This window comes from Pistacia vera, unplaced genomic scaffold (assembly GCF_008641045.1).
Source record: "Pistacia vera cultivar Batoury unplaced genomic scaffold, PisVer_v2 Contig298, whole genome shotgun sequence".
In the NCBI taxonomy this organism is placed as follows: domain Eukaryota; kingdom Viridiplantae; phylum Streptophyta; class Magnoliopsida; order Sapindales; family Anacardiaceae; genus Pistacia; species Pistacia vera.
In genome coordinates, this window is record NW_022196110.1 from 919822 (window position 1) to 933403 (window position 13582).

Sequence of the window (13582 nt, forward strand, 5' to 3'; positions counted from 1 at the left end):
TATAGTGGTCTTAACCATCAACAACATCACTTTACCTCACCACCACAAAACCTCACAGTTCCAAGCCAGCAGATCACAACACCAACTCAAACTTACTTTGCCTCTCAACAACCTTCACCATTTAACTCACAGCCTTCATCACATATACCTGTTGCATCAAATTCCTACACAACTGCTCAAGATCCTGCTTGATATATGGACTCCGAGGCTACGGATCATGTCATTTCTGACCTCAATCAGTTGACTATTAGCAAAAACTATGGTGGAGCTGATCAGCTACAAGTAGGCAGTGGTGAGGTCCTTGATATCTCACATATTGGCTTTACTTCCTTACCTAGCTCTTTATAATCTAAATGTTTACACTTAAAAAACGTTTTGTGTGTACCTAGAATCACTAAAAATCTGCTCAGTATATCTAAGTTCACTAAGGATAATAATGTTGTTGTAGAATTTAACTCTGATTGTTGCACTGTTAAGGACAAACTTTCCAGGGCAGTGTTACTGCAGGGAGAACTTTATCAGTTGAGACATCCTTCTGTCAGTCCTCTATCTTCCTTTAATCAGTCTACTGCAACTTTTAAATGTCAGAGTTTTGTCTCATTGATTGAACCTATCAAAGTAACTTCTACTGAACCTGAGTCTGCTGTTAAGAATAAGTTTGATGTTATTGATAATCAGCCTGTAGGAAGCTGTGTTAAAACCTCCAGTCTTGATTCTTGCAATAATCCTATGTCTAGTCTTAAGAATAAATCTACATACTATCTTAAGGTTGGCAGTACCAAAAATAGTAGTAATGAAATAGCTAGTGAATCTGTTTTGAACAATTGTAATTCTGTTGCCTTTAATAAAGATGGTTGTGATTTGACACACTGTACTAGTATTTCTGACATGTCTGCTATTAATGTATTATCAAATACTGCTCATGATAATTGTTTTACTAATTATACTGTTGTTACTAGTAATAATTCTGATATGTTTGATGCATCAGCATGTACTGTCAATATTCCCTTACATACTATCTCTGATTATGATTCTCATGTATCTGACATTGCAGCTTCATCAAATACAAATCATGTTGAAATACACAGAAATCTTCAGTTTGATATAGGTGCATCTGTTTCTAATATTCCTAATTGTAAATCCAGCATCACTGACTATCCATCTCTAGCATTACAAGTTGTTAGTAACAAAGAAATTGTTTCCTCACTTTGGCACAATCGTCTAGGTTATCCACACTCAATAGTTTTTAATAAAATCATGCATCAAGTGCACTCAAATTCATCACAAACCATTCCAGCCTTATCTTTTTGTGATGCCTGCCAACTTGGCAAAGTACATAGAAACCATTTTCCTATCTCTGACTCTAGAGCCACTAAACCATTAGAATTGATTCATAGTGATTTATGGGGTCCAGCTCCAATTGTATCTTTAGAAGGGTTCAAATACTATATCCATTTCCTAGACGATTATAGTCGATTTACATGGTTATTTCCCTTAAGAACCAAGGCTGAAGTGCAATCTATCTTTATCAAATTCCATCACTTAGCCGAAAGACAATTTCAACATAAAATCCATTGTTTACAATCTGATCAAAGGGATGAGTATAGAGGTTTAGTGCCTTACTTAACATAATCAGGAATCCAATTTAGGTATTTGTGTGCTCATGTGCATCAACAAAATGGACGTAGTGAAAGGAAGCATAGACACTTAGTAGAGACAAGTTTAACTTTGTTAGCACATGCATCCATGCCTATGCATCTCTGGTGGTTTGCATTTGACACTGCTACTTTTCTAATAAATAGAATGTCTACTGCTGTTTTGGATTTTATTTCACCATATCAAGTGCTGTTTGGTAGACCACCCCTATACAATTCTTTAAAGGTTTTTGGGTCAGCTTGTTTCCCTTATTTGAGAGATTATAATCAACATAAACTTAGCTTTCACTCTTCAAAGTGTGTGTTTGTAGGATATAGCCTAATTCACAAAGGTTATAAGTGTCTAAGTGCCGAAGGAAAAATTTACATTACTCCTAATGTTAAATTTCATGAAATAGAGTTTCCTTTTAAATCTGGTTTTGGTCAGCCTAATACTTAAGCCCCTAGAGAAACATATCTCAAAGAGTCACACACTCATTTTCCTTATTCCAAAGTTCAACCACCTGATGTGTCCAGCAAAAAAGTCTCTCCAGCAGAACTGAGCTCTCAAGTTAGTCCTCATTCAACAGTTGGAGTATCAAATTCTACCTCACCATAATCATCCTATAAGTTTGACCTTGATTCTGAAAATACCTCCAATTTACCTACTGATTCCTCTCCAAATTCTTTAAACACAGCACCTGATTCATCTAAACTAGTGTCCAATCCTCAAAATCCCTCTCTTGAACTGATACCTTCTCCCTATAAGAAAATTGATTCCAAACTCTCAAACCACACACTTGCAATAGATCTGACCTCTTATCCACCTCTTCATCCTTCTGTCACTTCTCAATCACCTTCCAATCAAGATCTTACTCACTGCCCACTTGTAGTTCACTTGGCACCCTCACAATTTCTCACTACATCAACTGATCAACATCCAAATACAAACACATATCCCATGTTAACAAGGCCCAAAACCAATTCTTTCGTGACCCTCAACCATTTAGGAAAAACTGCACTTATTTTATCTGGTAACACCCCTGTCCTCCCTGAACCTTGTTCTGTGAAAGAGGCATTAGCTACTGTTGAATGGAAAGAAGCTATGCAAATGGAATTTGATGCACTAATGAAAAACAACACTTGGATTTTGGTACCAAGAACTAATGACATGCATGTAGTTGGGAATAAATGGGTGTTTAGGACCAAGTTTCATGTTGATGGATCTTTGCAAAAATACAAACCTAGATTAGTTGCTAAAGGGTTTCAACAAACACTCGGGTTGGACTACTTTGAAACATTTAGTCCTGTAGTTAAACCTTCCACCATTAGGATCATTCTCACCCTTGTTGTAACTAATGGTTGGGATATCCAACAAGTGGATGTGAACAATGCATTTCTTAATGGTACTTTGAATGAAGTTGTCTACATCCAGCAACCTGATGGATTTGAAAATGCTGATGTTCCCTCTTATGTTTGCAAATTAAATAAGGCTTTCTATGGCCTAAAACAATCCCCTAGAGCCTGGTTTGACAAGCTGAAGTTTGCACTTATTGCCAAAGGATTTCAGAATTCTATTTCTGATTCTAGTTTGTTCATTTGTAAAAATTATGGTCATGTTACATATATTCTTATATATGTGGATGACATTTTGATTACTGGATCCAACTCTTCATCCATACATCAGCTTGTTCAAGAATTGAATGATCAATTTGCTTTAAAGACACTTGGTTCCATCAAATACTTCTTAGGGTTAGAAGCTACAAGAACACCTGATGGTATTCACTTAAAACAGACTAAATATATTGTTGATCTACTTATCAAGATAAAAATGTAAGATTCTCATGCATGTTCAACCCCAATGGCTGTTGGTATCAAATTCTATTCTACAGACAGCTCTTTGTTCAAAGACCCTAGTCTTTATAGGAGCACCATAGGAGCCCTTCAATACCTTACTGTTACTAGACCCGATATAAGCTTTGTAGTAAACAAACTAAGTCAGTATCTTCAAGCTCCTACCGAGCTTCAATGGCAGGCTTGCAAAAGGGTTTTAAGGTATATAAAAGGCACTCAGTACTATGGATTACAGTTCAGACCAGTAGCATCTCTTAGCATTGAATGTTATGTTGATGCGGATTGGGGTAGTAGTTTGGATGACCGAAGGTCTACAAGTGGGTATTGTGTGTTCTTTGGTTCTACTCTAATTCAATGGAGCTCAAGAAAACAGAAGGTGGTTGCTCTTTCATCAATTGAAGCTGAGTATAGGGCATTAGCTAACATAGCCAGTGAAATTGCATGGCTGCAGAGCATGTTTTCAGAGTTAGGATTAAACTTGAAAACTCCTCCTGTTATTTGGTGTGATAATGTGAGTGCGGGTGCTCTTGCCGCAAATCCTATTTTCCATGCACGAACCAAACACATTGAAATTGATGTTCACTACATCAAGGATCAAGTTCTTGCAAAGAAGATTGTAGTTCAGTATGTACCATCTCAACTACAAATAGCAGATGTGCTAACCAAGGCTCTGTCAGTAACTCAATTTCAAGAACTGAGACAGAAATTGAATGTTCTTGCCATGCCTGTTGATGGTTTAGAGATCATTGCAACAAAGTAGTGCAGCAGATCAGTTGCAATGGTGTTGCTAAATGAAGAATTTTTTATGCAGTTTTGATGTGGTAATGCAGAAGCAGAAGTAGTGCAACAGTACTTGTTGTGGTGTTGTTAATGCCGAATCTTTATGAAGTTTTGGATTGATGCAGAATTTTTGATTGTTGTGCAGCAGATTACTTGTTGTGGTGTTGTTAATGCAGAATCTTTATGAAGTTTTGGATTGATGCAGAATTTTTGATGATGTAGAAGTATTCATGCATGATTTTTTGATGTTGTAGAAGTATTCATGCAGAATTTTTGATGATGTAGAAGTAATGTAGCAGGTCAGCTGTTATGGAGTTGTGAATGCAATTTTTATGCAGTTTTGGTGGTGCAGAAAAATAATGCAGTAGATCAGAAGTAATGCAGGGAGTTGTCAGTTTTTATGCAGTTTTGGTGGTGCAGAAAAATAATGCAGCAGATCAGAAGTAATGCAGGGAGTTGTTAATGCAGTTTTGGTTGTGTAGAAAAATAATGCAGCAAATTAGTAGTGTTGATAATGCAGATTTTGTTTTTGGAGATTTTATGCAGTTTTGTCAGCAGATAAGTAGTGTTGATAATGCAGATTTTGTTTTTGGAGATTTTATGCAGTTTTGTTGGTGCAGAAGTAATGCAGCAGATCAGTAGTGTTGATAATGCAGATTTTGTTTTTGGACATTTTATGCAGTTTTATTGGTGCAGAAGTAGTGCAGCAGATCAGTAGTGTTGATAATGCAGACCTTTGTTTCTGGAGATTTTTTTTTAGAAGAGCAGTAAGAGGAGTCAATTTCTTTACTGATAGAAAGCAGAATCAGTTTTGTTTGCGGGGAAATGTTGAAGATATAATGGAAAAGAGAAGCAGCTTAGTTTGAGGGGAAATGTTGACCAAAGATTCATGGTGCTAACTGCAAGTTCTCAAAATGTGAGGACCTGATTGGACGTTTCACAAACAATGTCGTTTCGTTTTATTTGTAAATGTCTTCTCAAAACGATTATTCAGTGTGTGTGAGCTGTTGTAACTTTACTCTTCTTCACTCACTCTCTCACTTGTTTTCTTCAAGTATATAAGCAGCTACAATGTATTGTAACAAGTTAATCAATCAAATACAAAGAATTATTCAGCTTAGAATCAAGTTTTATCTTTCTTATCTTTCAATTTCACACGGTGATGCCAACTTGTAAATAGGACCACAATCTCATTAATTGACTATAATCATAAACATTTAGACGTTAAATTGGACAACTATTAAAAATGACAAATTTGATATCAAATAAAATATATTGATCATTGTGAGGTTGATATAGTTGGTGTTGAAAGCTATATATTCAATTATTTTTTTTAAACAAAAGAAATATTGGTACAAGTTAAATAATCAATTTTATATTATAAAAGACTGAACGATGCTTTCTTCTTCATATGTATAATTTCATATTAGATATGATTTAAAATTTATTAGGGATTAGGATTTTATCCATCTAACTGTTGATAAACTTTACCAGCTTGGACCACTAGGAGTCTAGGACCACAATTATATAATAAATAAATAATTTTTTTATTTTAATTATTGAAATATGGAGCGTCTATTATATTTTTAAAATTATAAGAGATGTTGATGATGTCAATTGTCAACCCAAATCCAAATAAGAGGGTAGAAAAACTAGAAAGTATAAAGAAATAGAGAGAAAAAACCTCAAGGGTTCGCCTAACAGTCAAGAAGGTTTGCTCTTTGCATTGACTTTCTGGGTTCGAATAACGTTGGTGCCACCTACCACATTTGTAGCTTAACCTGGAACATTAGGCTTGTAGAGTATTCAATGGACTTCGAGTAGAGGTGGAAAAAATGGGCCGGGTTAGGCGGGTCAACCCTAACCCGGCCCGTAATGAAGAGGGTTCGGTGGGCCGGGTTGAGCCCAACCCGCCAGCAACCCTCGAGCGGGCCGGGTTGCAAAATGGCAACCCGGCGGCCCGCGGGTTGCTATTTTGTCATTTCTGCAGGAGGACCGCCAACCCGGCGGGTTGCATGCCGGTTGGTTGGCCAAAAAAAAAATAAAAAAAAATGTAAAATTAATTTATTTTTTTAAATTACCCTTTTACCCTTGAAATATAGCCGTTTTATAGCCGTTGGAGGGGTGTTTTTCGTCATTTTCTTTCCCCCTTTTTTTCTATAAATTGGCCCTAAACTCTCATATTTTTCTCACAACTCAAATTCTCTCATTCTCTCATATTCTCTAATCTCTATTCTCTCAATTATTCATTTATTCTCTTAATCTTTTTGTTATCAATTTGCTCTTATTTTAATTTTTATTAGTTTTTGCAATTTTCAATTCATATTTCCAATTTTCCAAATTNGAGTAGTAAGTGTCAGTATATATCTCAAGGTTGCTCAATGCTTACTTGTATAAGTCTGATTTCTTGTACAGATCAGCAAAATCAATCCCCAAAGCCACTTCATGTCCTGGAGATGTAATATCCAACATCCAGGCTGCTGGATTGTAACCAGGTTTAATTTTACTGACTCCTTCTATTCCCTTCATAAACAGTCAGTTGTATGCTTCAGCAATAAGTAATCATGAACTAAAAAGTTTGACATTCTATTAATTATAGTGAAATTGTGTTGTCCACCACAACATACCTGAAAATACTTGACCAGATGACATGAACGGTGACCCAATGGCCCCACGTATATCTCTTGCCCTCCTCGCTTCAATAGGAATAGCTACAATGCCATATTAAATCTGTCAACGACATATAGGAAAGAATAAAACAGAAGTGGATAACTCTTTTATTTTATTAAGATTTCTCACCTCATCAAAACCTTCAAATAAGTCGATGCTAGGCTGATGTATGGTGCATACAACTGTTCTTCCTGTGTCAACTGTGTTCCTAACAGTTCTCATGACAATTGCAGCAGCTCTTGCATCTAGCCCTGAAGTTGGTTCATCCATGAATATAATGGAGGGGTTAGCTACCAACTCAACCGCTATGGTTAACCTCTTACGCTGCTCAGTTGATAGACCATTCACACCAGGCAACCCAACTAGATTTCCTTTCAATGGGGTTAATTCAATAAGCTCCATGATTTCATCAATGAACATCTGCAACCATTTTTCAACAAAAAAGAAAAAAAAAATTAATGTGACAAGCCAACAAAGTTTTAAGCATTTCTGTCTTGTCTCAATCTCAATTACCCACCTTCCTAGCTTCAGAGTTCACTTCTGGGGGCAGTCGTAGCCATGCTGAGTAGAGCAAGGATTCATAGACAGTAACATGAGGAGAGTGAATGTCATTTTGCTCACAGTATCCTGAGATTCGAGCAAATGTTTCCTGCTTCTTCGGATACCCTGAAATTGTGATGTTCCCTTCTATGTATCCACCAGTCTTCCTTCCAGCCAGCACATCCATCAGAGTGGTTTTACCAGCACCACTTACCCCCATTAAAGCTGTTAGAACACCAGGTCTGAAAGCACCACTCACACCTTTCAGTAGCACCAATTTTTCATCAGCGAGACCTTGATCTTTCATTTCCTGTTATTCCACAGTAAAATGTAATTAGTTCTCTATTGCCATTTATTTTTGGACAACAATACTTTCCAGTTTCCAACTTCAATTATTTATCATAAGTTACCTTTGGCACGCCTACTGAGTATGTAATATTTTCAAAGGTAATGCAACGTTGTTCAAATGGAAGGATCATCCCTCTTCTCTTTTCATGAATGATTATAGCAGCAGTTTCTGGCCTCATGAATAATGACTCCTCTAAGGTGGTTCTTCTACCAATATCATTTCCTTTTTCTGATTGCCAATCAAAATTACTTGTCATAAAAAAGAACAGGGGGGCCAATTTGCAAAAGAAAAGTAGAAGAAATTATTGTTTTGGCACAAATACCTGCATGGGTTGCTTTTTTGTCTCTGTCATCATCTTCAGTGCTTTGGTTAACTGATTTAACAGCCTGAGGTTTATGAAGTGCTGCAATTTTTTTACCCAAAGTTAGAATATACATTTTGACCTAAAAACACTTAAATTTGGAGATGTTAACATACTGACCGTTCAGATAAGTGAGAGCCACTATATTTCCCAAATTGAATAGTAATGTGAAGCCAATCAATGCACCTACTCCTATCCAGTACCAATAGGCATCTGAGAAGAAGCCCTTGGATTTTAATACTGCAACTCCAAGTGTTTCCGCGGAATTCGGAAAAACCTTCTGTTACGAAATTTATTCAGATATTAGTATGTTTGATTTCAGTGCGAATGCATGTATGCTTACTAGTCTGATTGAAGAACTTACATGACTCCAGCTCTCCCCAAGAAATTCATTTACCGCGATTGCATTCTGTCCATACATCATAGGTGATATCCAGTAACCCCAAATCCACCATTTCTTTACCTCATCTATGGTATCAAACAAAGCAAAGAAAGAACCATTCTTTAAGGTTTAGTCATGTGGACATAAATGAGTTTAAAGTTTGTTTGCTTATTATACCTCTTGATAGAACAAAGCCAGAATTTGCAAAAAGTACTAGCAGTATAAATGATCCAAATGTGGTAGCAATAATCAAGTCTCTAGCCAATGCCGCAGTCAGTCGAAATAATGCAGAGGCCATTTGGTTAGTTAAAAAGAGCACAAGGTACTGCTTGAAAAACCTGTGGCAAGAAAATGTCTTATAATCTGGACAGAATGAAAAGATGAAACTATCTTTCATAGGTTCTTTCGATTTGTTTACCTATGAATATGAGGATCGAATCCCATGACATAATAAGTGATAAATACCCAAACTCCAACTTCTATGATTGTGACTGGAATCTTGAGAATCCATACAGGAAGAGCATATGCCCATGCTGGAAAAAATAGTAGGTCCTTTTGCTTGTAGAAGACAGGAAGCTTAAAAATTGTCAAGGCAAGTTCTGCCAATCCGTTAAACGTAATCATAACTATAACGAAGAATAAAGCCCCCATATAAATTCCTCCATCAATTAAATTGCTGCACATCATCTCTGTCCGCAGGAAGATTGTTGATCCAATTAGTGCCATCACTATAAGCTGTGAGCAGAAAAAAAATGTACCCGGTTATAATCAGTTTCACAATGCCATGAGAAAAATGGATAAATTCATATGAACAAACCACCTGAATGAGGTTGAAGATGTGGACAAATGCATTCCTTTTCATCAACAATATTTCTTTTGCGAAGCAAGCATTCAGTAGCTCTCTCTTTTTAACACCATATTTCTTGGTTGTTAAAACTGATGGGTGGCTTTTGCTCTTGTCAAATGGAGTTGCAAGCTCAGTTTTCAGTTTCTTTCCCAAATGGAATGATTGAAATGCCTCAGCAAACTCCTTGACTGTGACAAAACTGTAAGGCTCATCATTACGTGCCCAATACTGTTGCTGATCTTTCCTTGATGTTACCTGCAACAAATTAATTATTCAATAAGATCAAAAAGCACTTTGTTGTCTCACCTTCAGGAAAAACACTTATTATTTTAATAATAATGTATACGACAAATAAAAGCTAGTTGTATGCTTACTTCTTGCAAGAAGTCAGCCACACCCTTTCTCTCGGGGCACTTGAAGCCCATGGATTCAAAAAATTCTAGCACTTGTTCACGGGGACCCTGGTACACAATCTGGCCATCTGAAAGTAGAATAATGTCATCGAAAAGATCATATGTCTCTGGTGCTGGTTGCAGGAGAGAGATGAGAGCAGTTCCTTTGAGAATGTGAACATATTGCTTGAGTGAATTCACAATTTGGAAAGTTGTTGAGCTATCCAAACCAGTAGATATCTCATCCATGAGCAATACCTGTGCTGGTCCAACAAGCATCTCACCTGAAATTCAATTAAAGAGGAGTTTTTATTCATGAGTTTTATTCATATATTGAAATTCGTTAATGTCATAATTTGAGGTTGTTTACCAGTGGTGAGTCGCTTCCTTTGTCCACCAGAAATCCCTCTTAGCATATCATCCCCAACCATTGTATCTGCACAAATTTCCAGTCCTAAAACCTTCAAGTGGCAAGCAAAGTTTAGTATTCTATCAAGTGATTAATGAAAATCTTTTCATATTCTTAAAATGCTTTCTTGTGGTAATACCTTTATAATGTAATCTGTGACTACATTTGTCTCCATTCCTTCTGTTGATGCCGCCTGGAACATAAAAATTCAAGAAATATAATGCCACGAATTTCCACATTATTCTAAAAAATATGAATTGCTATGTTTTGCTATATTATCACCTTCATGAAGACATCAAGATCAGGATCAGGCTTTATGTTTGCTACTTTTTCCCTTCTAGCCAACTCCGCTAACATCTCTGCAGATAGTCAATGTGGTTAAGATCAATACTTTTAACAATGTAAACCACTGAACTAAATTCTGGAAATTAAAATGTAGATTTAGAATATTAGGTAAATGAGAATCATTCATTCAACTAACCGTAACGAGAGCCAACCCCTTGGCATCTTGCAGAGAAGGACAAGGTTTCTCTCACTGTCATTTCTGGAATATGAAGATCATGTTGACTAATATATGCTGCACTTCTTTGAGGCACAAACTCATTCATTTCATGGCCATTGTAAGTGATCTTCCCTGAGAGCTGAACCAGAAATTTCAATCTTTAATTTGTATATTAAACATCAAGCTAACATCCATTAGAGAACTAATTAAAGCTGTTAAAAAGAAATATCCACCTTCAAATCTGGATCAAGCTTTCCAGCCAATGCCATCAAGAGTGTGGTCTTTCCAGAAGTTGGAGGACCCAAAAGCAGTGTCATTCTGCAAATCTTAGACAAACCAAGGTTCTTGTTACGTAAATACTAAAAATTCACTATACTCTTAAGCCGCCATTAGTTTGAACTGAATTAAACCAAATTCAATTCATGAATATAATCATATGTATAACCCTGCTTCTCACCTGCAAGGTTTGATGATTCCAGTGACATCCTCAAGAATGCGCAGATGCCTTTTTCTACTGGGAAGTAAATGAAGATAGTTCAAGAAGCTCTGTGACATGCAAGGAATAAAGTCAGTTGAAACATTAAACAAATTCAAATCAAAGTTTGTAACAGGGAATGGATGATGTCAATTTGGTTTTTAGTTACCTCTGCATTGTTAATGAAGAAGTTGAAGTAAGTGGGCAAAGCTCTTCTTCCTACATGAGCTTCTGCATCAACATTTACATTTTCAAATCTGACTTCAAGTGTGGGAATTTCAATTCCAACCCTGTCAAAGTATTTACAAAATTTCACAATCAAATCATCTATAGAGATATACACTTGAACTGAAAATCACAATTCCATTCAATAATAAACCAAAAACACTCGAACTCCATGCATTTGAAAAATATCAATGAGCTCCCTGGGTTTTATAAAAACACCGAATCACCTCCATCCCGGATATTAATTATCAACAAAATGAACATTTTTCAGGTGAAATTTCATCATTGCCCTTAAATATTGTGTGAATTTACAAGGAAATTTACCCTTTCTAATGTTAAAAAATAAATATTTATTTTTACAATGCTACGATTGAATAGTTACAAATTAAATCATGTTACAACTATATATATAATTTTGCAAAGAAATAACAGTACATAGGAATATAATAAAATAGTAAATTTATCATCATTTAAAATGTTTTAGAAAGAAAGCTGAGAGAAGGTAAAAAATATAATAAATTTTAAAGTGTTAAATTTTACTCAAAGAAAACTCTAATGAGATTTCTTAATGTCAAAGGATAATATATTTTCAAAATTGTTGGGTTTTTTTAATCAAAAGATAAATATTAGGGGAGATTAAATTCACCCGTTAATTTTAAACTATTAATTATTAAAGCTTGTCTATATGCGGACGACTAATTTCACAAACCTCCCCTAATTCATAATTTAATAAAAAAAAACACCCCTTATAATTTGGGAAATAGTAATCAAAATTCATGGATTAATGGACAACTGAAAAGGAAACATAAAATTAACCTCTACGTAACAAAAATTAACCAAAGAGTGAGAAGATTTCGGAAATTTACCCCTAGCGTTATAAATTTATATTATCTTGTAACAATAATTTTATTTTCTTTGTTTCTAATATTTAAAAAAAAAATATTTTTTTTTTAAATTCAATATCTCAAGACACATTAGAGTCATTAGACATATTTGAAAAACGAATTGAAAATTAAATTCACTGTTTCCAAGATCCGAGAATGTTTATAAAAATTTTATAAATAATATTTTGAAAATAAAAACAATAAAAGAACATAATACATATTTGAAATATTTGAAAATTGTAGGGAAAACGGTAAATTCCTTGCTATCACTTTTGTGTTTCGTTTTTTAAAAGAGTAATATTATATTTACAACTCAATTTCACAAATTTTCTCTTACAATCTCGACGTGACAGTTCGCAATGGATTTCGTCTATCCAATTACAAACTGGCACATCGGAGTTGTCAGTTGTGAGATAAAGTTTGTAAAATGGAATTGTGACTTCCATCTTTATTGTTTCGGGAAACACCAAATACAAAAATTGTTTTCTAGTCATTGTATTTTGTAAGAATTTAAAAAACTAAAAAAAAAAAAAAAACGTTTTCATTTTCCAAGAAAGCATGTCAACGTACTCGGAAAAAATAATATGTGTACTGTCCATGAATTCCAAAACGACCGAAATTCAAAAACATTAAATTCATTCTTGCCTATCCAAGCGGTTCCTGAGCTTCAGCAAGAACTTCTCATTATCTTCTTCAGTGTGTCTCACCAATCTGTCAACCAGATTCTTCCTTTCACGAGCTTCAAGCTTACTCACATCAACCTCACAACCGCCGCCATCCGCCGTGGACATGAGTAAACCTTTCTTTAAACGACTGTAAGTAGGAAGTCGCTCAAGTGCAGCCCATTTAAGCGCTTCTACATCATCGTCAGTTTCCTTTTCTCGAAAAGATTTTGAGAAAGCAGCCGCCATGCTGCCATTGTCCCTCCACATCGAAATATTACTAGAATTGTTTTCCTGTAAAGTGTGACGAACTTGATAAAGATCGGCACCTTCCATTTCTAAACGTGGAGAAACAAGAAGAATTTATGATTTTAAGAAAACGTACACTTTCTCTTATATGTAATGGAAAAGATGGCCAATGCCTTTAAGGTTTCTATGCTTCATCTCATTTTAATTTATATAGATGATTTCAGTAAACGCTGAGAGTTAGGACTTTCCACGTGTTAATTATGTACTAGGTTAATAATTAATTAAATTAACAATTAATATGATTATTAGTTTAAATTAAGAGTTGGATTATGTATAATTTATCACTTATAAGGCAGGTAAAATTAGT

General features: G+C 35.3%; 1 protein-coding gene across 2 annotated transcripts; it reads right to left on the minus strand.

Moving 5' to 3' along the window:
* Positions 1-6653: 6653 nt before the first annotated feature.
* LOC116135346 (pleiotropic drug resistance protein 1-like) lies at positions 6654-13302 on the minus strand. Of its 2 annotated transcripts, XM_031421046.1 has the most exons (20): positions 12950-13302; positions 11365-11485; positions 11178-11266; positions 10954-11038; positions 10700-10859; positions 10501-10577; positions 10358-10411; positions 10180-10270; positions 9792-10093; positions 9391-9672; positions 8989-9305; positions 8748-8908; positions 8553-8656; positions 8309-8468; positions 8150-8230; positions 7889-8055; positions 7456-7788; positions 7068-7358; positions 6896-6979; positions 6654-6791 (listed from the first exon to the last, which is right to left on the minus strand). In XM_031421046.1, exons 1-20 carry the CDS (start codon positions 13300-13302, stop codon positions 6654-6656), a joined length of 3450 nt encoding a protein of 1149 aa, XP_031276906.1. The 2 variants fall into 2 exon arrangements, with proteins under 2 accessions (XP_031276906.1, XP_031276905.1); XM_031421045.1 differs by lacking the exons at positions 11365-11485; positions 12950-13302 and having other exon boundaries at positions 10954-11046; positions 11178-11228.
* Between the last annotated feature and the right edge of the window lie 280 nt (positions 13303-13582).